Source organism: Scophthalmus maximus, chromosome 13 (genome assembly GCF_022379125.1).
Source record: "Scophthalmus maximus strain ysfricsl-2021 chromosome 13, ASM2237912v1, whole genome shotgun sequence".
Classification (NCBI taxonomy): domain Eukaryota; kingdom Metazoa; phylum Chordata; class Actinopteri; order Pleuronectiformes; family Scophthalmidae; genus Scophthalmus; species Scophthalmus maximus.
The window spans coordinates 9,874,839-9,899,681 of NC_061527.1; the positions used below are offsets into that span (position 1 = coordinate 9,874,839).

The 24,843-nt window shown below is 40.8% G+C and overlaps 1 protein-coding gene across 10 annotated transcripts; it reads right to left on the minus strand.

The window, feature by feature from the left end:
• Positions 1 to 615: 615 nt before the first annotated feature.
• Positions 616 to 24,617, minus strand: LOC118318280 (lisH domain-containing protein ARMC9). 10 transcript variants are annotated; one of them, XM_035647786.2, is made up of 26 exons: positions 24,504 to 24,617; positions 23,908 to 24,080; positions 23,545 to 23,670; positions 22,958 to 23,128; positions 22,383 to 22,538; positions 22,162 to 22,254; positions 20,899 to 20,923; positions 20,123 to 20,280; positions 19,709 to 19,807; positions 18,987 to 19,022; positions 16,980 to 17,014; positions 16,759 to 16,870; positions 16,209 to 16,301; positions 14,230 to 14,320; positions 13,752 to 13,875; positions 13,179 to 13,318; positions 12,204 to 12,280; positions 11,467 to 11,541; positions 10,948 to 11,038; positions 10,556 to 10,608; positions 9,132 to 9,230; positions 8,646 to 8,761; positions 7,488 to 7,657; positions 6,860 to 6,965; positions 4,199 to 4,383; positions 616 to 1,863 (listed from the first exon to the last, which is right to left on the minus strand). In XM_035647786.2, the coding sequence occupies exons 2-26, from the start codon at positions 23,980 to 23,982 to the stop codon at positions 1,841 to 1,843; spliced, it is 2,529 nt and encodes an 842-aa protein (XP_035503679.1). In that variant the 5' UTR covers positions 23,983 to 24,080; positions 24,504 to 24,617; the 3' UTR covers positions 616 to 1,840. The 10 variants fall into 10 exon arrangements, 7 of the variants coding, with proteins under 7 accessions (XP_035503679.1, XP_035503680.1, XP_035503677.1 ...); XM_035647787.2 differs by having other exon boundaries at positions 20,899 to 20,920; positions 24,387 to 24,594; XM_035647784.2 differs by having other exon boundaries at positions 24,387 to 24,594.
• Between the last annotated feature and the right edge of the window lie 226 nt (positions 24,618 to 24,843).

The window sequence follows — 24,843 nt, forward strand, 5'->3', positions numbered from 1 at the left end:
TGGATGGTGGCATTCAGCTGTGGCTTGGATTTGTCGGTAACCAGTGCGATATACACCCTGGGAAAATATGGAGGCACAGTCAGATCTATTATTATTCTTCACAACTGTACGAATGACACTATTCCACAAAGTCCTATTGTGCTGTCCCGCCTGCTTCTTCACCATGCTGACTGGTTCCAACAAAAACAAACCAAACAATATCTGACATACCACTTTCGAAAGATCATTAGCCTCCCCACACCTGACCCCTCAGACCTCGACAACAGAGCCAACACACACACACACACACACACACACACACACACACACACACACACACACACACACACACACACACACACACACACACACACACACACACACACACACACACACACACACACACACACACACACACACACACTTTGTTTGCGGTTCACAACATGAATGTGAACGCAGATATGTTCCTGCTGTGTCAGTTTTTCCTCCGGAGCACAAAGGTGCGTTCAACAGCTCTCCGGCAATGATTATGAAGATGGAGGGGATTTATGATTCAATTGGGATTGTAGCATGAGATCTGGGAAATCGAATAATTGTGTAGCATAGCGCATTTAGATATTACACAGCGGGAAACAGTTGACAGGACACACATTTATTTAAAACCACTCACGACATATCAATGTCATATCATATTCAATGCGAACGCTTCACAAAAAAAATATACATCATGACGAAAAACATTCACTAGTCTGAAAAGATATGCGAGGAGCTGTGTCAGTCTTGTAAACATTTCTGGAGCATCATGTTTCAGGGGCAGTAAGTGATTTTGGAGAAAGATTGTTGACGATTGTTGACGCGCTAACCATGAGGCCGAAAACCCCGAGACGTAGAGTCAGTCGCACACACGTCTCTTAAGGTGTCGGGAGGTGATGTTTACAAACTGCACACAGTGTTGTGTGGTACGGTCTGCGCCACTTTTTCTGTTTTCAATTGACAGAGCCAGGGGTGTGCCAAAAAAAAAACAGAATCGACAGCTTGCGGACCGTGAGGAAATATTCGCTTAATTTTACAAAAAGTGTGTTGGATTAAAAATCGTTTACTGACCCTGTAAACAGCTGCGCCGATACAAGTTTATGCGTTATATTTGAAGTGTAGTTGGTGAAAATGTTTGTCCATTTGGATGGATATTTTTCACCAGTGTCAAAAATCAATTCAGTCAGAAATTCAGAAGATTGTCATTTCCTAAATTCAAGATGAGAAGTAAAAACAAATGAGGTGTTGTGTCCTTACAGCGCCTCATATTACATAAATTAAACTATGATCACAGGAAGGTTGAGAAAACATTTTATCTCAATACCTGATCATAACACATTTCCTAAACTCTTAATCTTCCTTTCACGTGTCGTTAAAAACAGTTTAAACCACACTGTGTCTGAATGCTTCAGCTCACATCCAGACGTCAGTGACAATATCGAGTTGGAGTAACAAAAAAAATGGCATCTCCACACATATTTAGGTGCGACAACTATTACCTTGATGAGAGAGGGGAGAAGCCGAGAGGTTAGCTGAGTCTACAAGGTGTGCAGGGCTGCACGGCTGGGGGTTGTGATTATTGCCCAACCTCATATTATGTTACAGAAGGGAAGTCTGCACGAAAGCCGAAGGGGGAGGAAAGAGAATGTAGAGCCACAATCCTTCACATTGTTCCAGCCCCTCCTCCTTCTCCTCCTCCCGCGCCTCTCGCCGCTGATCCTCGAGCATCTCTGTTGCCCTGACCCCGATCACAACCTGGGGGTATGATGTTACAGGAAGCCCGATGCTGCTGGGGAGATAGCGCTACTCCACGGTGACAGCTCCCTCTTCACCTCCTCTTTGACTGGCTGCCTGGAGGAGAGAGGAGGGAGGGAGGGATGGGGGGAGGGATGTGGGACGAGTTGGTTGGGTGATTAAAGTGGGTTCAACAACAAAAGAAGTTGGAGGATAGTCAGATTTAAAGTAATCGCTTGTTCAAAACTCTTTGAGGAAGTTTTATTACAGGATCGATGGATGTGTGAATTGTTTCAATTTCGAAGGTTTACCTGCTGCACACTCACTATTTAGTTTATGTGTGTTGGAGACTTTATGTCAGTCCTTTTATAATCGCCCCCCCCTACCTGTCTGAGGAAAAATCAGATTTCCTCATCACATACATCATTCAGGGCCACAGAGTGATAGTCCTTAAAAGACACTGCAACACTTCCCCCACCTCCTCTACCTGCACATAACACGGACCTGTCACGTGGGTAGAATAATGCATTTTTCTTCTTTTTTTTCCATCCTCTCAACATGGCTGGGTGGCAGCAGCAGCAGTTCCCCTCCCTGTTTGTGCTTGGCTGAGTGGGTGGCCCAGTCAGCTACACAAACGCCTCCTCTATCCCTCCTCAGTGAAAAGAAGTGTCTCTGTCAGTCACCAAAAATGGGCCTTAAGGGGATCTCGCCTCAGCGTGTAGACGTTTCCTCGCTGCAGCAACAAATACTAGACATAATAACACTTCACAGTCGGCGGAAGCTGCATTCAAGTGAACGTTGATTTGAAATGATGGTTATAGCCTCAAAATATGGTCAAAATTTGACCAAAGTGAGGGAACTTTGAGCACTGTTTCACTCAGTGTAGTAAAACGGTGCTCAAAGTTCCCTCGCTGTGAGTGACAAGTACGAGTTCCCATTCCTAATCTTATTGGATGCTGACAATCTAATCTCAAAGCTGAGAGCTAATAATTTCAATCTGGGAAAGGTGTTGGATAGTTTCACACATTGAGAGTTTACCATTATTTTCTACACTATCAAATATAACTGAACCAACTAAGGTGTTTTTTTAATAAACAAATACGAACATATTCTACACATGCACACATTCGTGCAGATTTATATTTGGTTGTTTGTTTGTGAACATCACTTAACAAGGCCACAGTCTTGTTGCAAAAAGGGAAAGCCAACAGGCTGCAAACCATTAAAAGCTTCGGAGGCCCACAGTAAAACTGGACTTGACTTTTATCTTATTTATTTTGCCATGCCATTATTGCCCTTTGAGCGGAGCAACGATTAAGTGACCTCCTTACGAATCAATAGATGCTTGACACTTGCCAGACCTCAAAAGTGCAACGCACACAAGACGAGGATGTGGTGGCTTTGAGTGACCATTAGGCGCCATAACAGGCCTTCTGGTAAGAGCAGCCGGCGTAAGAGCCGGAGGTAATCGCTCACCAAATGCAATTCAGACGCATGAGAGCATCGGGAGACGTTATCACCCGGCTAAAGAGCACTAGAGCAAGTGCTCAGGCCATCGACCCCTGCAGTGACTCAACTTCTGCGTTGAGGACGTGAAGTTGACAGGAAATAAATAAAAAAAAAGTTGGGTTGACTGACGTACAATCTGCTTTTCACATTTTGTAAAAGATGATTTTCATTTTAAATGCTGTGTAACAGCGACGAGTGATGGGTTCACTGTTCTCTCCGCAGAAATTGCCACTTGTGTCTTGAATGGGTTTAGCAGAATAAAAAAATGAATACCCTACTTTAGTTTTTTTCAAACAGGAACTGTAGTTTCAGATTAATATAAGCATCGAAAATATGTATAGCTTCAAATTTTCCTGGTCTTCATGGAGCCACGAAGATTCATAGATATCAGGAGAGTGCTTTTGAAAACATTAACTGTCAGAAGTCGGGTAACTATGGGCTAAAGGGACCGTGATTGACGGAATGAATAGTGTGCAAAAGCTCTGAAAGACAGCAAGTGTAGATTTTGTAACAGACTTTCAGTTTAAACTGCCAAGTTGCGTAACTCAGGACGTGAGCTTTAGGGAACCTGAGGTTTGATTGGTCATCAGGCATTCTCTGCAAAGTTGTTTTGAAAAGTCTAGAGAGGACTGTTGTGGTAAAACGGGTTTGTAGTGAAGCAGGGCCACTGTGATATTTAAAAGATGTAAAACACAAAATAACCACACATACAGATGGTGGACGAGTTCAATTTGCATGCTCGGAAATCAGACAGGGACTGAGGAGCAGTTACAGAAAAAGTTTCCCACGACAGCTTGAATTACAACTGGGAGTTTCTGAAAAAACGCCGGACTTCCAAATCGCAGCTCGTTATCTTCCAGCGTGACTGGCAGGAGCCAGAATTCACCAACACCTGCTGAGTCAGCCGGTGTCCACTCGCCCCCACACTCACACATATGCTTACTTCCACTGTGGCGTCCCCCTCCTCCTGTGGAGCTGGCGGAGCCTGGCCGGCTGCTCTGCTGTGGCTCCGACTGGGAGAACTGCGGTGCCAGGTCTGCACGCCGGCGAGCACTGCTCCGGCTGCCTGCTGTGTCCGGCGTAGGGGGGCTTTTAGGCTGGCTTGCGAATTCAGGGATATAATCACCACTGTGGACAGGGACAAGAAGAGGAAGATGGAGAAGAAATTAATGATGATTTATGCTTAATGAGTGTTCTTTCATTTTTTTGTTACAGCTCCTCTGATTTCTCGCTTGCTTGCAGTTAGAAGGATGCTTTATATAGATGCCATCTTTCTATCTGACTCGGTAGCTGTCGGATACAACAGTCACATTTCTACAGATCTCGTTTCACAGAGGGTGTCACAGCACAGAGGTCATTCATGGATTCCCGGGTACAAACGGCAATCTTGCCCTTGACACTCGATCGCATCCATCTCTCTTGTTTCAGTCAATCGCCTCCACATCGATCGAGCCAGACTATTTTATCGATGCTTCTGAGAAAACAGGGGAACAACTAGCAGCAGTGCCGTCCACAGCACACAAGCATACTTACTATGTATTGCAATTGTATAATATTTTGTTTTAATATGATGTGTTTCTTTCTGTTTTTTTATTTTTTATTTTTTATAGAAACAATGCAGGTTATCTATATAATCAAACATATTTAAATCAAAAGTAAGAATGTTTTAATCTTGAGAGACAGCGTTTCTTCAATTTCAAGGATCAAGCTACGTTCAGTATTTCTGAAGGATCAAAAAAAGGTATTCCAGGCGTGTTTCAAAAGCATCTAATGATTCCTTCCTCTTGCACTTGATTTTGCCATATCGCTATTTAAAAACAGCTTATAGTTCTGTTTCTTTCCTTCAAACTTTGAAATTCAGATTGGTTCGGGGCTTATGTGCAGCTTCACTTCCCTCCCCGTGTGTTTTAAATTTTTGTTCAGCCTGTAAAGGCGAGAATAACAATTATTCAATTTAGAACTAAGGCTTCTGTGAACTAGTAGATCATGTGAATTAGTATCACACTTGTGTAAAATACTACTTACATCTCATTGTCGCATCCTTCTATGCAAATCCCACAGTATTTTGCAGGTATTTTACATCAGCTGACATAGTAGTTCTCGAAAACAGGCCAATTTGTAGTCGTGTCTCTGTGAATCTGAGAAACAGGATCACAGCCACTACACGGCTCTTCTGCCTCCAGTCACACAGCGAGGGCCAACTCTCTGCCAGTGTGGTTATCAGGCAGGAGCCAAATGACCTAAATCCCGTGGAGACATATTATACCATAATAAACGGATGGATTTCAGTCAACTCATTCTTGTGTCGGCTCACTGTAGTCGCATTGGCTCCGATACCCCTGATATCATCTGGTCCAACTGAAAGCCAGAAAACTGCGGCTCTACATGCATAAGCTTTGCTCGGACGGGTTCTATAAACTTGAATGTTTAGCCCTGTGGAGCAGCAAAAAAAACAAAAACTGCCATAAATATCGCTAAACATTTGTTGTCAGCTTCTAAAATCCTCCCCATGAATTCAGCCACTTGACGAGCAACAACTTTGGTCTGAAAAGAAAGCAGCCTGGCCAGACCCCCACGTGTTACAGTGTGTAACTGAACTAAAAAATAACAAATTGTGTTCATTAACAGAAAAAACAATAGCCCATTTGCCAAATTGCTGTGTTGTTAAGAATCTATTCACCTAAATATCATTGACTCTCCAGTAAGTACTGTCTTCTCACTGTACAAATCTTGTCTCCACACTGGGGTGAAATGAGGCGACTGGAGTCAGGCTGTATAGTGGTGGTGTTTTACGTTCCTGGGTGATGGGTGGAAGGATAGCTGAAGAAGCGGTTTCCTGGGACTCATTGTGGTTGGTGGGATTCAGTTGTCGGGTTCTTCTGGGATTTAAAGGAGAGGAGAGGCAGGGGGAAGTTCCATTGAACAGGTCTCTTTGTGGGTCCTGCTCGTTTAAACGCATGTCACAGTCTCGCAGGCCGGCTTGGCAGTGCTGAGTCACCGATCGGTGTCAAACAACACTCTGGCCAAGTCTCTCCACAGACACGAAAATACACTGAGACACATCTCAAAGGTTTTACAGGTTATTTTTTACTTGCAGCATTTGGCAATTCCCTGGTTCAGTTCCTTTCATGAGGGATAGCTGCTGACAAAGTGCACCTTGTGTCAATTCTGCAGGGCAATGAACTGTAGATTTGCAACCTACTAACTTGTGCATCTGCTGGAGTACTTCTATAAACATACTGTGTATTTTATGACTATGTGTCATCAGGCCTGAGCCAGTTTCACTGGACTGAAATGCACCAGTTTGTTCACTAGTATTATATGACAATAAACTTGAAATGTGGAGTAATTCATGAGTTGAAGATTTTCAATCTTCCCATGCTTCTGCCTGCCCGGAGGCCATTTCCTGTGGGAGCCTACATGTCCATTATGGCGGCTAAGACAGTATTTCTTAGTTTTGGATGTTGACTGAACAGCTCACCAGGAGGCCTCACACTTTCGAACTTCTGTGATGTAAAATCATTGGGTGACATTCTCCATGTAATTATCAAACATACATACACAGAGCCTCATGTTTGTGTGTGCAGTTTGTGTGTCACTTTACCTGGCAAAGTTTCCATTGTGTTCCTCCCGGGATCGTCCTTTTGTAGCTCGCCCTTCATACAGTCCGTCCAACTCTGACTCCTGTGACAATCGGCCACACTCTGAGTCTGAGTTTTTTGTGCATGTGATGGGAAGGAAATATTATTATTTTCATCACGCTAGTTTTGGATTGATCCAAATTGGCTGGCTTTCAATTTTAAATCAAAATCAAAATGTTTGAAGTAACACTGCAGCAGTAATGTTGCACACGTACTGTTGTCACTAAAAGACACATCAGCAAAAACTTAATACAACGCTGACGTTTGTTTTATGGAAAGTTAAAATAGGTCATTAGCCCTTCTGCTCTCTGAGGAAGTCGCTGGGTCTTCCTTGCCTGGCAGTCCCCCGTGTTCCTTGTAGACACTGGGCATCACATCAAACAAATCCAATACAAACAAATAAAGAGCAACAGGTCGAAGGGAAATTAAATTTACCCACGAATACTGTACGCAGCTGATTTTCAGTGCCTAAGTATGAGAAATCTGACCGCAAACATCTGATGAACAGCCGCAGCATTTAGACATGGTCAAAGCTGCATCTATCAAATGTTCAGATGTACACAATGCACAGCAACACACCGATTGACCCACCGATGCTGTGACGTAGGGAGTCAGAGGTGCTGGGGCGACTGCCGGAGCGCGTAGGGGGTCTAGAGTTGTACCGTGATGGAGGCAGGCTTCCTTCTTCACTCTTCTGTCGACTCAGAGGGTATTCGCTGTCACTGCTGCCCTCACCCCCCTGAATGCAAGCTCGATAATCCCTACACGTGACACATAAAAAGGAGACATATTATGCTCATATTCAGGTCATCATTTTAATATGTGTTATTATCGTGATATCGCAATGTTACAGAAGTATCAGCCGAAACTAGGCGTTTCAGGAGCTCCAGGTGCAGCGATTTCTGTCGGGGAGACACCGCAGACTTTGGGCTTTTTTTTTTGTTTATGCAGACCTTTTACATACACAAAAAAACCTATATAGCACACTAGAGGAAAGGGAAAAACAGAAAAAAAAACATAATATGTCTCCTTTAACACAATATACACAGCAATATAAATATATAAATAGCTCTGGTTTTGTAAGAACTTGCATGAGTATGTTCATCTTAAAACTTTTATCTAATGGCGTCACAGGTTATATGACACTCACTATATACAAAATATATAGATAAATATTAGCATTATTATTGCTAGTAACTTGTAAAACCAGTGTATAAATTACTCAATGCTGTCTTATCTCCAGGGCCAGGTCATGTGGACAACACTGAACCCTTATTGCTGTCATATCAATTTCACTAAGATAATACTCTCCCTTTTAGAACTGCAGCTTGCATTGACATTGATCTGCCTGTCACTACAAAGCAGTTCCCAGTTCCCTTCTCCTCCTTCTGATTCACTCTTCGCCTGAACAAGTCTGTCAGGCTTTGTGACTGATAAATGGCAAAATGTAGTTGAACCCATTTTGGCTTTGACCTACTGCACTACTTTGAATGGCTGTAGGAACATCTAAATCCATGTGGTTTCAGAATTTACAATAGCATTGTAAATTGATAAGCATCGAGGAAAAAAAGAGGCGACTCGTCTGGTGTCTTTGTCTTAATATAGTATCCTGTGGTTCTAACTACAACAAGTTTAATTATCTTGACCGAGAAATTAAACCTTATCCTGCACACTTCCCGTCACTATAGCCGTTTTCAGACGTGAATTCCGTAAAATGTCTTGGGTCCGGACATTTTCCAGTTTACTTACACTGCGTTGACATTACGGTGAGAACTCGGTGTGGTTGGCCGCTGAAGGGGTTCGTCAGCACCTGGTTGCGTCAGAGGGGTGGACTTCCTCTTCATTTTTGCCATGTTGGTCATAATCTACACATATAGGATATGGGATATTGGGAATCATTAAGTTTGATGTCAAACAAACCCCTCTGTCACGGGTTGGACACAGGATGACTTTGGAGGACTTGTTTCCTTTTATCTGCTGTAATTTAAACCAGCAGGAATTTGTGTAGCAGACACAACAACCAAACTCTAACAATAAGCCCTGTGCAGTGGGCTCGTCTGCAGGCTGCCAGCCCAATTTAGTAAGAAACTAGCAGTCTTATTGTGAAATACTGATGTTGGTCCCTTGATGCTATAGATAGAGGTTTGAACTTGATGTCTGCTTAGCTACCAGAAACACGTCTAGTAAGTTCTACATATATATTCACACACGTATATGTATGATATAATCTCTTACTCCCAGGTACTCAGTGGTGAGCAGACTCTCCCCAGTCAGTTCCCTCGACTGCGGTTGGAGAACTTCCTCTTTGTCAAGGTCTGTTTCCATTAAATCTTCCTGTTAAGGGATAATGACAAATCTGTTAAAATATTATGCAATTTGTGGTGGACATGAATGTGTTTTTGAATAACACATGAAAAATAACTCTCACAAAAGACAGGTTTTTTTTGGACAGTATGCAATAAAATACAGAAATCAACACAGCGGACGGAATCTACCTCGTCTCACAAGCTTACTAACCCACCCTTGAGGTGTGTTGATCAACGATGATTACTCAACAATGGTAAAAATTTACAATTGTTCCATTCTCAACAACACTGACGCGAGTTTACAACCCGGTTTCAACACAAATACAATGCTTGGCACCAATCTGAGGTACCAACAAGAGAACGCGTAGTCTATACTCTATGCCATTCCTACTTTAACTTACTAACATACACCTTGTTATCTTGATAACCCACATTCTCACCAGTCTAATCTGCCAGGATCATCACCCCCTACACACACACACACACACACACACACACACACACACACACACACACACACACACACACACACACACACACACACACACACACACACACACACACACACACACACACACACACACACACACACACACACACACACACACACACACACACACACACACACACAGGTGAGTAGTCACCCAATATCTGTGTCATGCTGAGATTGCCATCAACAGGTTTGGGAAATGTGTCAAATACGAGGTGTCCTTTTTCATGTCGTGATTCCTCTCACCCTCATTTTCTCCGTTCCTCAATTTTTTCCTCCTTTTGATTTGTTATTGTTAGTATATAGCAATGGTTCTGCTGAAGTATAATTAAGTATAGTATAATTTTGAAAAGCATCAACTTATCAGTGTCTAGCAAGTTGATGCTTTTGACTAGGGCTGCAACTAACGATTATTGTCATTATCGATTATTCTGTGAATTATTTTCTCAATTAATCCATTAGTTATTTGGTCCATAAAATGGTAAAAATGTTGATTGTGTTTCCCAAACCCCAAGAAGATGTTTTGTTTTGTCCACATGCCAAAGATATTCAGTTTTACTGTCGTAGCGGAGCAAAGAAACTAGTAAATATTCACATTTAAGAAGCTGAAATCATAGAATTTAAACCTTTTTTCCCCATAAAAACTACCTGACCCTATTAATCGATTATCAAAATAGTTTAAGAAGGCGATTCATTCAATAGTCGATTACTAATCGATTAACTGTTGCACCTCTACTTTTCACCTAACCTTTTTCACCTAACCATAACCACAACCCTTGCTCTTCTCACTATCAAGTATATGATAGTGAAAAAAACAGGAACCCGCTCGACAGTCATAAGTTAATGCTTATTGTTATACTTACATCGTTGTCGTCCTCTTCCTCTTCATCGTCTGATTCTTGTTCCTCTTCCTCAGCTGGGTGGAACATAGTTCAGTTAAAATTCCAAACAAAAACAAAAGCAGCAGATTCCAACACATATGCACATATAGTGCAGTTATAATATTTTTTTAAAGTTATAGAAAGTTAATAGTTCATTAAAGTTAATATATTCAATTTGCTGCCATGCAAAGCACTTCACAACACCACCAGTGCATGACTAATGTCAGTAACACCAGCTGCACAAAAGTCTGAATGAGCACTTTCATGAAGTTGTTACATTATTTTAAATGTACATGCAGATAAAGTCAGTACACACTGTACTGCATACATATCCATCAAGTGTCTCCTGTAACAGTACATTTGACTTCACTCACCTGAGTTCAGCTGTTTGATGATGAACTCTATCTGTCTGTTAAGGTCTGGGTTATCCTCTTTGCCGTAGCAGCGAAGAATCTCTTCGACGCTCTACTCACGTGAGGAAAACAGCAGGTCATACTGATGCACGAAAATAACTTTACAACAGGAAGAAAAATGGAACGGGCTGTTTATTTCTAATTAGCTTCCGAGTAAAATAAAAAACTTTGATGCAATATTGAAAGGCAATATATATTGGTTAATACATTTAGCTGTGGGCAAAAGTGATCATTTCAAGCCATGCAAGTGAGTTGAGTATAGTGTATTGTAATCGTGTTGTCATCTGAGGCTTCTGCCCAAACATGATATTTCTGCGATGGAACATCCACAGTCTACTGCAGCTATTACTGCAATTACATTTCATGTTCACAAGTAAAACCCATTGGCCGTGCGATGACACGAGGGGAAGACAAATGCAGAGCAAAACACAAACTGTGTCTGTTTCCTCAAAGCAGGTGAAGACTTTTCAGCTATCTCACCATCTCTCTGGCTTCCTGTCTCACAGAGGGAATACACAGGATGCTGTACAGGGCTCCATTCACATATGGTCGAATCTGAGGGAAGCAAAGTGACAGACGAAAAACGCGCCTCTATCTTTATGGTCTCAGGCCACATGGCAACAGCTTGTATGAACATGCAGCAACTAGAAAACATTGATACTGAGGCAAAAGAATGTTTATTTGAGATGTGAATGCTGGTATATATCTTTATGACCTGATTAATTACTTAGACCTACAGTCATTGCGATGGATTTCTTTCTTTATATACGTCTTTATAGACTTTTACTGTCAGAGCTCACTATATTAAAACTGTCAAACATTCAGAAAGGAAGCATAAACTTAGATTTTATATCAAGCCCGGATGTGTCCGCTTGGGTGCCATTGATAGGGACACGAACATTCAACAATTCAATATAAAATTGAGTATGTATGTATTTATGCATATGTGTTGAATTCCCCCATTTGGTTTCACTGAGTTTTTTGTTTATTCTAGTGGAGCCAAAAGCTGTCAACTTTCCATTGTAGTGCAATGTTGATATTGTCTTTTTGTTTTCTGACAATTCATGACTTTTTTCTCTCTCAGTCCTGTATCAACATTAATTTGCTACTCTTGTTATCTGTATTTGTGTGTGTTTGGGTTGTATCCATTTTTTTACACCCTCTGTGAGTGTGGATGTAACATCTGTGTGCAAATACTGACAGATGTGTCATATCACCTCGTGGTTCTCGTGTCCAAGGAGGTCAGTTAGGACCTTCAGTACATGCTTGGCGTTCTCTGCACACTTCCTTTTTCCTGTACGAACACAGCCAGCCAACACACACACACAGATGCACAGACACACAAAGATGCATGCATGCTTCAATTTAACGTCCCAGAAGGATTATTCAACAATTGTTTTGTTTCATTATTCAAGATGGGATTTTCTACCACTCAAATTAATAATTCCAATAGTTGTATAACTTTCTTAGCATTTCCTCTGCCTGTGAGTAAAAATAGTAAAACCACTCATAAATGATATGCGGTGCACTATGTTACTGTGGCATTTTATCAACAGCAGGCCCCCGGGGTTACAGAAAAATAATAAGGTACAGTATAGATCTGATGTAGGATGAAATAAAACTATAACTATGTATTGCATTCAAGCATAACATAATAATGGCCTTTACTTTACCCATAATAAAATAATCTGTAGTACATAAAAAGAGAGAAAACTGATCATGGACATCATGCACGGTTCATAAGATCTGATTTTCTTTCATGTCTGTGCACAAATATCAAGACACAGCCAGAACTTGGTTACCTTATCTTAGCCTAAAGTCTGGAAAGAAGTGGATACAGGTGCCTTATCTGTCAAACGGTGATAAAACACCATTCCCAAAGCTTATTAATGAATGTGTCTTATTTCATTCATGTGCCGGTCTATTTCTTGGCTACGGCCATTTCCTGGAATCTCTGGTGGTTGACTGGCAACTACTCAGAAGCAAGAAACAGTGCCAGAATATCAACTATCCCTTTAATGTTCATGGAAATGTATTGAAAGCCTGCACTTCCCCTTTTGTGCATAACCCCAAATTAGGAATTGTTCAATTTTATATAATATACAGCACCCTTGAAATACACATATGAAAAACGTTTGCTGGATGGAAGACACAGGTTTGAGATATGCTACTATTCAAGTTTTCGCCTTCACCTTTTGTTCGCAGACACAGATTCATTAGCAGAGCTGCAGAGTACTCCAGGGTGTAGTCAGTCAGGCAGTCCGAGTCTTGCAGCTCATCCACCAGCCAGCCTATCAGATCATCTGCTATCATGGCCGTCTGCTGGCTCCTCCTACCACGACATGGACAAGAATTTTGGTTGATGAAAATGACGTCAAATACGTGTAAATGTCCTGATGTGTCATCACATGTTAAGAGAAGACGTAGTGAATGAATACATTTAGCTCTTTGAATCAAACATGAGAGATTTTTAAATGCAGATTCCCATTTGATTTCAATAATTTGTTCCTTTTTTAGGTAGTGCTATCAGGTTCTTGTAGTCGATTCCAGTTGTTTGGTCGATTTAGTCTCCAAATGTCTCAATAGAATTTTTTTTTTAAATCGAGCCGGAGTAAACTAACTTCCATTCATGTCAACTGAGACTGCCTACTGGGTGGTTTGTAAACATGCTGTTAGTTTTAATTTTTTACCTGAGGCAATGGGTGATGGCTGGTCAGCTTCGAAGGATTTACATTTATAAACAAACTGGTCATTTTAAAATTTACCTGAGACTGAGTTTCTGCAGGGCAACTAGCACGTTTTCTCTAGTCAGGGAATTTTTTTCCTCCTTCCTGAGAGCTTCTGTCAGAAGTTTCAGAAGAACGGGGATTTGGGAGAGGTAAACCCGACCTGCAAGCATCAGCACAATCAAAACACATCTAAAAGCCTCACTGGACAACATCCTATCCTTTAAACATACACCAGTTTTTCAAACTGGTACCCTTTTCCAGTTCACACACACATATATATACCGTATATATAAATAAATTTGTCTCTAAAAATGTTCTCCTTACAAAATGTCCCCCATAGTTACTGGCATGTTGTTTCAGTTGATCATTATTGTTTCTTTTATGATAAAAGCAAGGTTAGTCTTCCTTCTTATCTATGAATCTTTTAATGCATCCAGTTAGACACTGATTCACCTCACAATAAAATAATGATGCCTAACCAAATGTAATGGCAGACACACAGTTACGCACTTACCCTCTGCAAGGGAAGCGAATGCATTGATGAGACGAGCCATATATTGCCGGACAATCTCATTCTTAGACCTCATTAAATGGAGCACGGGTTTCTGTGAGAACACAACATGTGGTTTAAGGTTGTATCGGGTGTTTACATGCACATTCAGTTATATTTTATCACTTTGAAGAAAATGATCTTATCTTGTGAGCAGGCCTCATACTTTCTGGTGACAAATGCTGACCACTCCTCCACAGTCATGTCAACTGCTGCTGATATTTAAATATCTATCTAATAAAGAATGATTACTTTATATTTCACTTCTAGATTAAGTGTTGCATCATTGTCCCACGTAACTCAGTTTGCACAAATTTTCATTGAAAAGATTCACAAACTTTGGTTGTAGATATATTTAATCATTATGATACAGTATGTGGTCTAGACTGCATCCCTCACATACCGGGTAATACACTTGAAATTAGACACCATTTAAATTGCCTACTGTAATCATGTCACTGTGAAATAAAAATTGAAATGTTGGCAACACGCTTGGCCTAATTTTTGTTATGTAATTTCATATTTTTGTGATTTGCAATCATCAGTTGTAAAGAATCTACCGCCACATCTTTATGTAGCTGTCCTGATAAAACCGATTGCGGTGGGAAAGCTCGCTTCTCAAGTCTGTAAAACAGAAAATATTCATGGTTGTGATTTGATCAGGAGAACCATACACCCAACCATTGCCATTGTGGCTCTCTGTTGTGAATGATTCTTGTGACATGCAGAGGCAGCTTGGAGCACCGTGGCAAGTACATAGACAAAGAACCCATCTGTGAGGTGAGGATCATTTACTCTTCTGTAAAGGTATTATCTTTAACATGGCGCCCCCACGGCCAAAGGCCAGGTGAGGGAAACGTGAAAAGAAAATAAAAGAGGGGAAAAAAACAATAAAGTGTGGAAGAAAGACAAGATTATAACACTCCAAAAAGCCTTTTCAGATGGTTAAAATTGGAATATAATGTTTCCTACTCTGGCCTTTGTTACGTACAAAGGAGAATTTGCTCAAGAAAGCAACACAATCTAAAATGGGGACATTCCCAAAGGAGTCTCCAATCAGATTAGAATGAAATTAAATCACATTATTAGATACTATTTTGGTAAATTGGTTGATTAATTTGGTTTACTAGCCACGCCAATGATTAGGAAATTCACAGTAGGAAAGAGTGACTTTACCCATTTAAAATTTACTTATAGCACATGTCCTATAAATTTGTCCAATCATTCCTAATTTCATCATGATTTTAGAATCAGTCGATGCCAAAGGTAGTGTTAGTAACAAAAATATTCTTATGCAGGGGAAATTACAGTCAAAGCAATGTCATGTCTGATTATTTCAGTGCTCACTCTGACAACAAATATATTCTATTTTCTGGCACATGATTTTTTCGGAATTTTGAAATGAGGAGTTAGAAAGAGCTCGTCCTTGCCATCTATAGGTGATGATCACAGTGATCACACAACAGATATATATCAAATTTTAAAGAGATAACATACAGTTTAATCTGTACAGCATCCCAGAAGAATATGGGTGATACCCGAGATGATATGAACAGTTTGTCTCCGGTGCATGCCCTTCACCCACATTCGATAGTGAGAAACAAACCTGCGTACACCAAGCAAATGTGCCAATTCACCTTCTCAGATCTGCATGAAATTGGAGCCTAGGGATCAATTAGATGGTGTGGCCAATGGACAAGAAGTTATGTTCTTACTTTGGCTCGCATGGTTTCATGGATTACAGTTTTTGGGTTGGAGATGGGGGGAAAACAAATCTAAATGGCAAGAAAATCTTTTAATGACGTCAACGTTGTATATATTCTTCACCTTTAACTAGTTGACCTTTATCACATGGTAATGGAAAATCTTCATCACTGTAAATTGTAGTTTGTATCAGAAAAACACCACACAATGTGATTATAAGGGAAAGGTTTAGGTCCCACCTGTTTTGTGCTATAGCACTCCAGCAGATCGTTGCTGATATAGGCCTGAACCACGGTGTCTCTCTGTTCACCAGCGAGGGAGCGAGTCAGTCTCTAAAAACAACGACGACAAACAGACTCAACCATCAAGCCTAGACACGCAAAATGACTGACACCGGACTTTCTGAAACACGATGGCTTGAACAGTCTTAATGGATAGTATACTAGATCGCACTGAAGACCAGGAATGATTCACAGAGGCTTCACTGAGAAGTGGGAATTGCTTGGATCTCCCTATCAAGCAAATTTGAGAGGACCAGTACATGAACATTTTGAGCAAATGTCTTAAACCACACATGAAAAAATAACAAATGATATGATGAAATGATGATGAAATGATGACAATGATGAATAGCAAAATAAAATAAAAAACCTTACAAGGATAAAGGTATAAATAAAACTATGGTACAGCCTATTGGGCAAAAAGATAAAGATAAACATTACAGATGGAAGACTGTGAATGTGTGCAAAATGTGACACGTGGAGGAGGAATAGGATTATGAACACTCACCCAGCGCAATGCCTGAAGCAGGAGAGACCTGACTCTGTCTGGACCTTCAACCAGGTCTTTCTTCAGCCTCTCATAGTCCAGTGAGGGGAGCATTGGCACCTCCTTGGATCTCCTGGAAATTGGTAAAAAAAAAGGAAGAAAAAAAGACATGTAAGCCATGTTTTGTCAAGGAACTTGTCAAACCCTAACAAACAGGAAACCTCATCAAATTTAACACTTACTGTGGAGCAATCGATGCTCGTAGCATTGAGGAGGCCTGCAAGAGAGAGGGAAATTCAGGAACAAAGGACAAAGAGGAGCAGATGGTATTTATTTATCACATTTTTACTTTAAAATGTGGGAAACGTAACCCATAGGACTGTACAAACTAGTCTTGTAATGTTCTATCATTATGTCCGACTGGTAGCCCTACTTACCCAGCAGTGTTTTCCATCTAAAACAATTGAGTTAGCTGCTGCCTAAATAAGTCCTTATTAGTGTTTATTTGGACATGCAATTCATCATGCTTGTGGTACATGCTGGATCCCCAGACATACAGGGAAGTCCTGTTTGGCAACATCACCCATGCAGTCAGTTACAAGTAGAGATCATTCAACTAAAAACAAATATCACAGATGGTGGGTTAGTGTAAAAAAGCCTTCCCTTCATTTTTATACTCCCAAGTTAACTTTAACTGTGAACTTGTATGTTGTCGTTTGAGGAAAATAAAGGCAATGCAAGGTGAATTTTAAGGCCTGAAATCCAGTCTGAAGTAGTGAAAGGTCAGGGGAGCGATCTATGTTGTCTGGGGTGTAAGGTGGTCTGGCCGCATTTTTTATTCTGGTGTGCAATAGGTAGTATATGAAAAATGTCAGCTGCCCCGAAGAATGCTGAGGGGCACGGGGATGCATTTCCCTGTGATATCTGAGACTGATTAAAAAAGGAAATATATATTACAATATATATAAACACCTGCTTAACAATTATTCTTGCTATCACTGCGGTGAAGGTACAAACTAAATAATTTCTTTGCAACAATTTACTGTTGAAAAAAAAAAGCACCACAATGTTTCCAGTTTTTAGAAAAACGTTGATTTTAAGGTCACATGTATTCTCCGATTTCAGCTGGCCACTAACACAAAGCAACGGCTTGACCTGAATACTTTGACAATGCACAATTTACATAACAGGTGCCTCTTAACTGTGTCTTCTCACTATTTACTCCTTTATGGCCACTGGGACAACTGAAGGCCATTTATTGTTGATGTTATTGTCCAAGTAGACGGCTCTGCTCCCTGGACACATCCAGGTTTTTTTCTTCCTTTGAGCCATCTAAACTATAGCAGAGTAGCGACTAAAAAAAATAATCTGTGACAGCCCTTTCCATATAATGAATGCATAAAGAGTCAGACTCAGCTCTCAGCTACAACTTCAACAAATATTCTATCCAGGTTACCAGTAATGTTCATTCACCACTGCCCGCTGGCTCTCTGCAATCAGAGTGGGAAATTAACATTAAGTACTAAAACGCCTGTTGCAAAAGCTCTTTTTATTCTCATTTACAGCCTTTTTCTCAAACAACAGTTAATCTAAATTAGCATGATGATATGTTTAACCTGGCTGCTATTAAAAGTTTTAAGAACCATCGCAAATATATAAAGTGTTCTAGTTATGTCTTTTCAAATAACTGTAATTTAATCCACCCTGTCTGACAACCCGAGCGTGAGCGAAGTGCCTTTACATCAAAGCACCTTGTGTTGGCCATTCTTTCTCTGTAATAGTGTCTAAGTTCTCACAGAAAACTGCACCATCAAACAAACAGTACAAGGAGAAAACTGAAACGAAGAACATTTAACCAAAAAAAAAAGACGAGTGATCGCCAATAAGGTGAATTAACAATGACTGTAGACTTTAGTAAGCGAATTTAACGATGAGGCATGTCGTAAAAGAGACACTTGGTTGGCTTAATAAGTGTCCTGACAAATGCAGTCCTTTTTACTACAAAGGCAAACAATCCCTTAAAACCGGGACATCATATGTAGTAAGGACCAGAGGAAAGGAAGATGGCAGAGGATAAAGACAGAACAAAAAGGCAAGCTAAGAAATTTGAGGGTGCAGCACAGGAAGGGGAGGCAGACATAAAGACAGTGGAGGGGAGGAGGTGGAGGAGACACGGCGAGGCACAAGCAAGATGAGAGGTGGGGACCTGAGGGATGATGAGAAGTAAAGATGAAACGAATGAAACTTACATAGCCATCATCATAGGGACTCATAGAGTAATATCCCTTTGTGGACAAAAAAAATCATCACACACGGAAATGACACAAACACAGAAAAAGAAGTTGTTCAGTTCAAAACAGAAAGAAACTAGATTTCACAAGCCAGGGGTCAACACCACAATGAAGGCCACTGACGAGCAAGTGAGACTGTCGATGTAACAGAGTGGATCGTTTTCTTTCGGCTTGGAGTCATTCTCCATTCTGTATTATACATATGTGTTATAAAGCTATTTGATCCAACCAACAGAAAGGATCCTTTATATTTTAACCATTACAATTCAAGTTAAATGTCAAAAATGAACCTCATATGTTGAGAGCTGTGGTGACTGCAATTGCTGCGGTCAGAGTTGCGTCATGTCATATGTCACGGATATTTAACTTTGTGACAGGCCTTACAAATGAATGTAAAGCACTGAACCAGGATCCAGTCATCTTCTTTCGAGATTACGACCTGGCTTAAAGTCAGCAACACAAATAGACAGTGTATGACGGACAGACACTCCTTTTGCAAATATCTTTGAAAATTCCTCCTCAAACACAATGTCAACTTGACTTGGCCTCACAGTTAATGGTTGGACTTATGAGATCCTCTCACTAAAACCATCATGCCTTGAGGCCCCGCGTTTTGTTAATCGCTCTACCAATGAGGTGCGAAGGAGGGAAAAGAGAGCCGGCTGTGTGCTCTCACTCACGGTGCCAGGTCTGGTGAAGTCAGTGCTCTGCACCACGCTCTGCCTCATCTGGTTGTTGAACAGGCGAACACACACACTCTGCAGGTACTCGGGGGAGATCTGCGAACACACGGCATGCCCCTCGATCTTTTAGTGGCGGAGGAAGGAAGAGCTAGCTTGCCAAATTTTTGTGTTGCTGTTTAACAGCTGTGTCATGTAAATACAAAATCTGTTGTCATGCATAGTACAAAAATGTATGTACACGCAGTGCATAGTCCTAATTAAAGCCTTCAAGTGTGTATGCAATCCATCAGCAAAATAGTATCAGTGTCTTTCTGTGTGTGTCTATCTCCTGCCCACATCCATGTTGTGTGTGTGTGTAGCTTGTGTGTTACAATGTGTGTGTTTGTGGGCTCCACAGTCAAGCTGAAGTACCAGTTTTCCGCTGACTGTGGCCTCTAAAGAGTCGACCAGCTCCGCGGTGATTCCGATCAGGTTGTGGTAGTCGGCCTGCATCTTGTTGAGCTTCCGCACATAGATGGCGATGCGCCGGTCTGACTCAACAAGTTGGAGCCGTAACTGCTGCATGGCGTCTTCACAGTCACGCACACACACACACACACACACACAGAGACAAAGTTTGCAGAAAAACAAATGCAAAGATATACTAATGCATTTGACTCACGAGCAACACGACTCTGTGTGACATTAAGTTAAAGTGTCTGTAATATGAAATGTGTCATTTAAAAATTGAATTCGCTTTAACGTTTATCCACTTGTCTGCAACCGACTGCAACACTGACAGAATGTATCTGCGGAACAATGCTGTCACTAACTCACAAGACATTTATAGTTTCATTTCAGAAATATATGACTTATAAAAAACGTGAATTATACCAATCGTGTAAGTCATGAAATTTGTGTAACGTCTGTAAATGTCTTTTGCATTTGTGTTTTTGGCTAAAGAGAGAGTTTTAGGGGGGACTGAAAGAGAGACCTTTGGATGGAATATTGGTTCATAACGGTTAGGTGTGGTCTTAAGATTTCAGAGTGGCGACAGCTTTTGTTCCTTTCCAGAATATGGATTTGAGAGTGAAATGAAAGGCAAAAGTTGCATCTCTATTTTCGCTATAAGGTGTAATATGGTGGAGAGTCCCGTAGAATACTTGCATAACACTGCAAAGAGTTGTTTATTTGAGAGGGATAGTTACCTTTAGTGCCCCTTCCGCCCTCCTTCTACGTGATGTTGTTAAAGAATATACATTGTAACCCAACGTTCGTCAAACATTTTTTATGCATTTGTTTCCTCATCCCTCCCACCAAGAGCTACACACAATTGTGTTTAGACTTGCTTGCTCAAGATTGGAATAAGAAAAGAACAGTATTTGATACGTCCTGTTTGAAGGGGGATATTCCGTCACAGAAGTCATTTGTTTAGAATTATGCTTATCTTGTTCATAGTCTGAACAGATGTTAGTATTGATAAGGATTAATACTTTATGTTGGTTTTAGAGGAGGGACTGGCCCACAGATCATTTTAATGTGGGAGAATGTTTGCCCACTGAAAGATGACTCACTTCATACGTACAAACTAGTCTGATATTTTTTGGGGCCAGTCCCTAAGATGATAGTTGCTAACTTAATTTGTATGCTTTTGTCGGCCTGTAAGGAGAAGGGTTTAGTTTCACGAATGTGCCAGGAGGATACTTGATCCAATGGGTTTCCAGTAAAAGCAACAGGTCTTGTTATCCCTCACTTGCCCTTCTACTCTGGGTGAGTTAGTGTCAGATTAGGTCTTGCCATTCTCAGACGTTGCCATTTATAAATGCAAATCAGGCAGGTTTTGAATGAAGGATAGTATATGAAACAACCAGATCTGGGCAACAGTGTGAAGTTTAATCAATTCTTTAGTCACCTACAGAAAGGCTTTTTATTTGAGAAATAAATGTGCAGCTCAGCCATGAGAAGGAATGGAAACCACTCTGTTCTTGGCCTGTGGTAAATCCCTGAGTTATTCCCCTCCAGATTTTGTTGTATTTATCCCCACCAGCTGATTTATTATATAAAGACCTTTGTGTCCTTTGAAGAGTCAACACATCTTTTACTTATTGCTGTGCACTTTTGTAAGCCACCTCTGTGTGGGCTGTCAGGTGCTGTATAACGGCAGTTCTGGGGAGTGACAAACTGGCAATTTAGAAGGATGCCACTGCCAAGGGCCCAATTCAATAACAGTGTCAGAAGTTGAATCCAACGTTTCATGGATTCAACTATTTTTTTTCTCTCTCTTATTATTTAGCTGTGTTGGTGATTTGCATCATTTGTAATACCGCGGCGTTTAAATTTGCATTACTGCTATTCATATCATGTCTTTAAAAGCAGCAAAGACACTGATGCAAAAAAAGTCATCACTTTGTTTTTTAAGCATTAACATAAAGTCACCCATCTGCATGTGGGCGTAACAAAATAAAGGATACATATAAATTCAGCAACCTCGGGATGATGGACGGCTTCAGTGCCACGGAGAGAAACTGCTCAAGCGTATCCTTCAAATTTGGCATCCAGGAATCCTATATATAAATAATGTGGGTTGGAAAAAGATGTTGTTACGTTCATTCTAAAGGTGGCACAGAGTAGTAATGCGTAACAACTAGTTGGTAATAACCAACTGGAAAATGTTGCGAAATCAGCCGAGCACCTGGAAAAGATCTTTGAAGGAGGGGTGGATGGTGGGGTTGGGAACGAAAGGCAAGGCATAGTAAGGCAGAAACTCTGTGGTCTGACTCAGAGCGGCTCCTCGTGTCTCCAGGTACTGCTTCAAGTGGGAGATCCTCTCCTCAAACTCGGCTCTGTCCTGAAGACAGATTCAAAGACTCAAATGAATTTACTTAAAGTTGCTTAACAATAATGACGAAGGGTCATTACAATATTCTAAACACATCCTCTGTTGCAAAGACACATTCTCTTCAACTAAAATGTTCACTTTTTCTGCCACCAACTAAAACCAAGGACATTGCTGCTTATTAAAAAACTTCCATTTAAATAAACTAACTACACAATGAAAGGCATATTACAGAGGTATGAATCATTACTTATCACATCAAGTGCAACAACAGAAACATGCAGAGCCTACTGAGAAAAAAGCCTGTAGCACTGCTTAGTGGACATTGTGAAGAATAACACATGCAGACAATAATAATAATAAAAAGTAATGCACTTGTTATAAGATTAATTAAACAACAAACATTATAAAAATATGTTGGATCCACATACATGTCTACCAGGGTGCCTCCTCAGTGGGTAGATGGTGAAATGGATATGAAGGTAGAACTCCAGTCTCTGGGCCTCAGCATCTGTGTCTTTTACCTCAGAGGGAATATTCTCTGTCCACAGTTCAAAGAACACCTTATGATCTCCATCGTCAAAAGAGCTGAGGAGGTCTTTCTAGAAAAGTTAAGAGTAAAAAAAAAAAAAAGATAGAATGGGTTAGGGAAAAAAACAACAACTCTGGAAAGATGTCATCGATCAAAAAGAACAATCTGATGGTTTTTAATGATTATTTTATTTACAAATGACACAATAATAATTGAAGACTTCAAAAAATACCCATCAATGTTCACAGATAAGACCAATAAGAAAAAAATGCCTAAGTTTTGAGAAAAAATGCATTAATGCAAGTGGTTTTCCCAGATTTATAGGATGATATTCCTCAGGCTGATCGTCTGTATGTTAATATTTAGCAGTGTGGGGGCAAATGTCCTTTCCACTTTCAACCACTTTACCTGCTTATACCCAAAGTGCAAACCTACACAAAGAATCAACCAACCTGTGGGAACAAAAAGACGATGTGAATGATTCACCTGAATGACACGAGTCTTTGAGTCTCTGAGAGTACTCCCTTGAGGCTTTGAGACGAGCTTGCCTTTGCTTCTGCAGTCCTTGTCGAAGCTGCGAACGGTCTCTTCAAATTCCTCAAACTTAAGGTACTAGGGGGAGACACAAAACAAGCATTAAGTGGCATTGACTTCACATTAAGCAGGGCAGAATGCCGCTCCGTTTCAAATCACTCAAATTAAACAAGCTACACTTGTTGCCTCTACAAAATTATGCAATATCCAGCATGGCTGTGCATCTTGTTTATCACCCTATGTCTACTGATGCTTACTCTGGTTTACAAATTGCACCTTGAGTATTCCCGAAAAGACATGTATTTATTTTTTTACCTCCTTAATCATCCCAAGAAGATCAGCTTCGGTCGCCAAGATGTCACCCATCTTGGCTGCCTCCCTGGAACTCATGTGAGTGTGCAAAACCGTTGAAACACCTTCTGTCAGAAAACACTTCTGCTCATCTCATTCAATAACCCCTCGTACTTCCAGTGAGCATTCTGCAGAGCCTGCAGGGAACAGGACACAGCACGTGGCCTTGTTAACAGTCGCATCAGGGAGTGTAGCTCATAAAATTAGGTGTTTTTTTGTTTTTTGTAAGTATTTGTTTCACAGTTTAAAACCGGAAGTAGCAATACTCTTAACGAAATAACACCAACATCTCACAACTTACAGCATGGACACATAACGTTCTATTTGTTCTGCTTTTGAGTTTTGCCATCTTTAACCATTTTCAGAGACAAGCTAGTAGCTACTTGCCGACAAGCTAATCAGATACGTACATCTCACAGATGCACAGTGGACGTCATCCTCACCTCAATCGTACACCGTTAACTCGTTGGTAAAAAGATTTATATATCGCTTCCGTCGCGTTCACCCACAACTCAAACCCATACACTCCATTTTCTTCAAGGTTCACGGGCTTCACTTACACGTAATGTCAGTCAGCTAGCCATTAGCTAGCAACCGTACACAGAGAGGACGCTATAACACCTAGCAACCGAACTTGTTGGGCAATGCCTGCCGGAAAGCAGAGGCGAATGTCGTAAATAATGACAACGCCGCTCACGCTTTGTGGACAAAAAAAAATCCAGTTTGGTTTCCACTAGAGCCGTTGAGAGAGAGAGTGGCGACAACAAATATCTCTCATTTTTTAGAAACAAAGTGTAATACACAATAATGTGTATTGAGCATTCAGTAAGATATATAATTACTATATAATTATATCATTTGCCCCTTTCACTTCATGGCTATTGTTGTCTGACATATGCA

Bases quoted from the DNA above. Each gene is read 5' to 3' on its own strand.
- LOC118318280 (XM_035647786.2), bottom strand. From the start codon at position 23,982: ATGAGTTCCAGGGAGGCAGCCAAGATGGGTGACATCTTGGCGACCGAA. The intron at 20,924-22,161 runs GTATCCTTTATT...AACATCACGTAG, and splicing joins CGAGGTTGCTGAATTTATAT to AAGGAGGGCGGAAGGGGCAC. The intron at 19,808-20,122 runs GTACTTCAGCTT...GTGTGTTCGCAG, and splicing joins CCACAGTCAGCGGAAAACTG to ATCTCCCCCGAGTACCTGCA.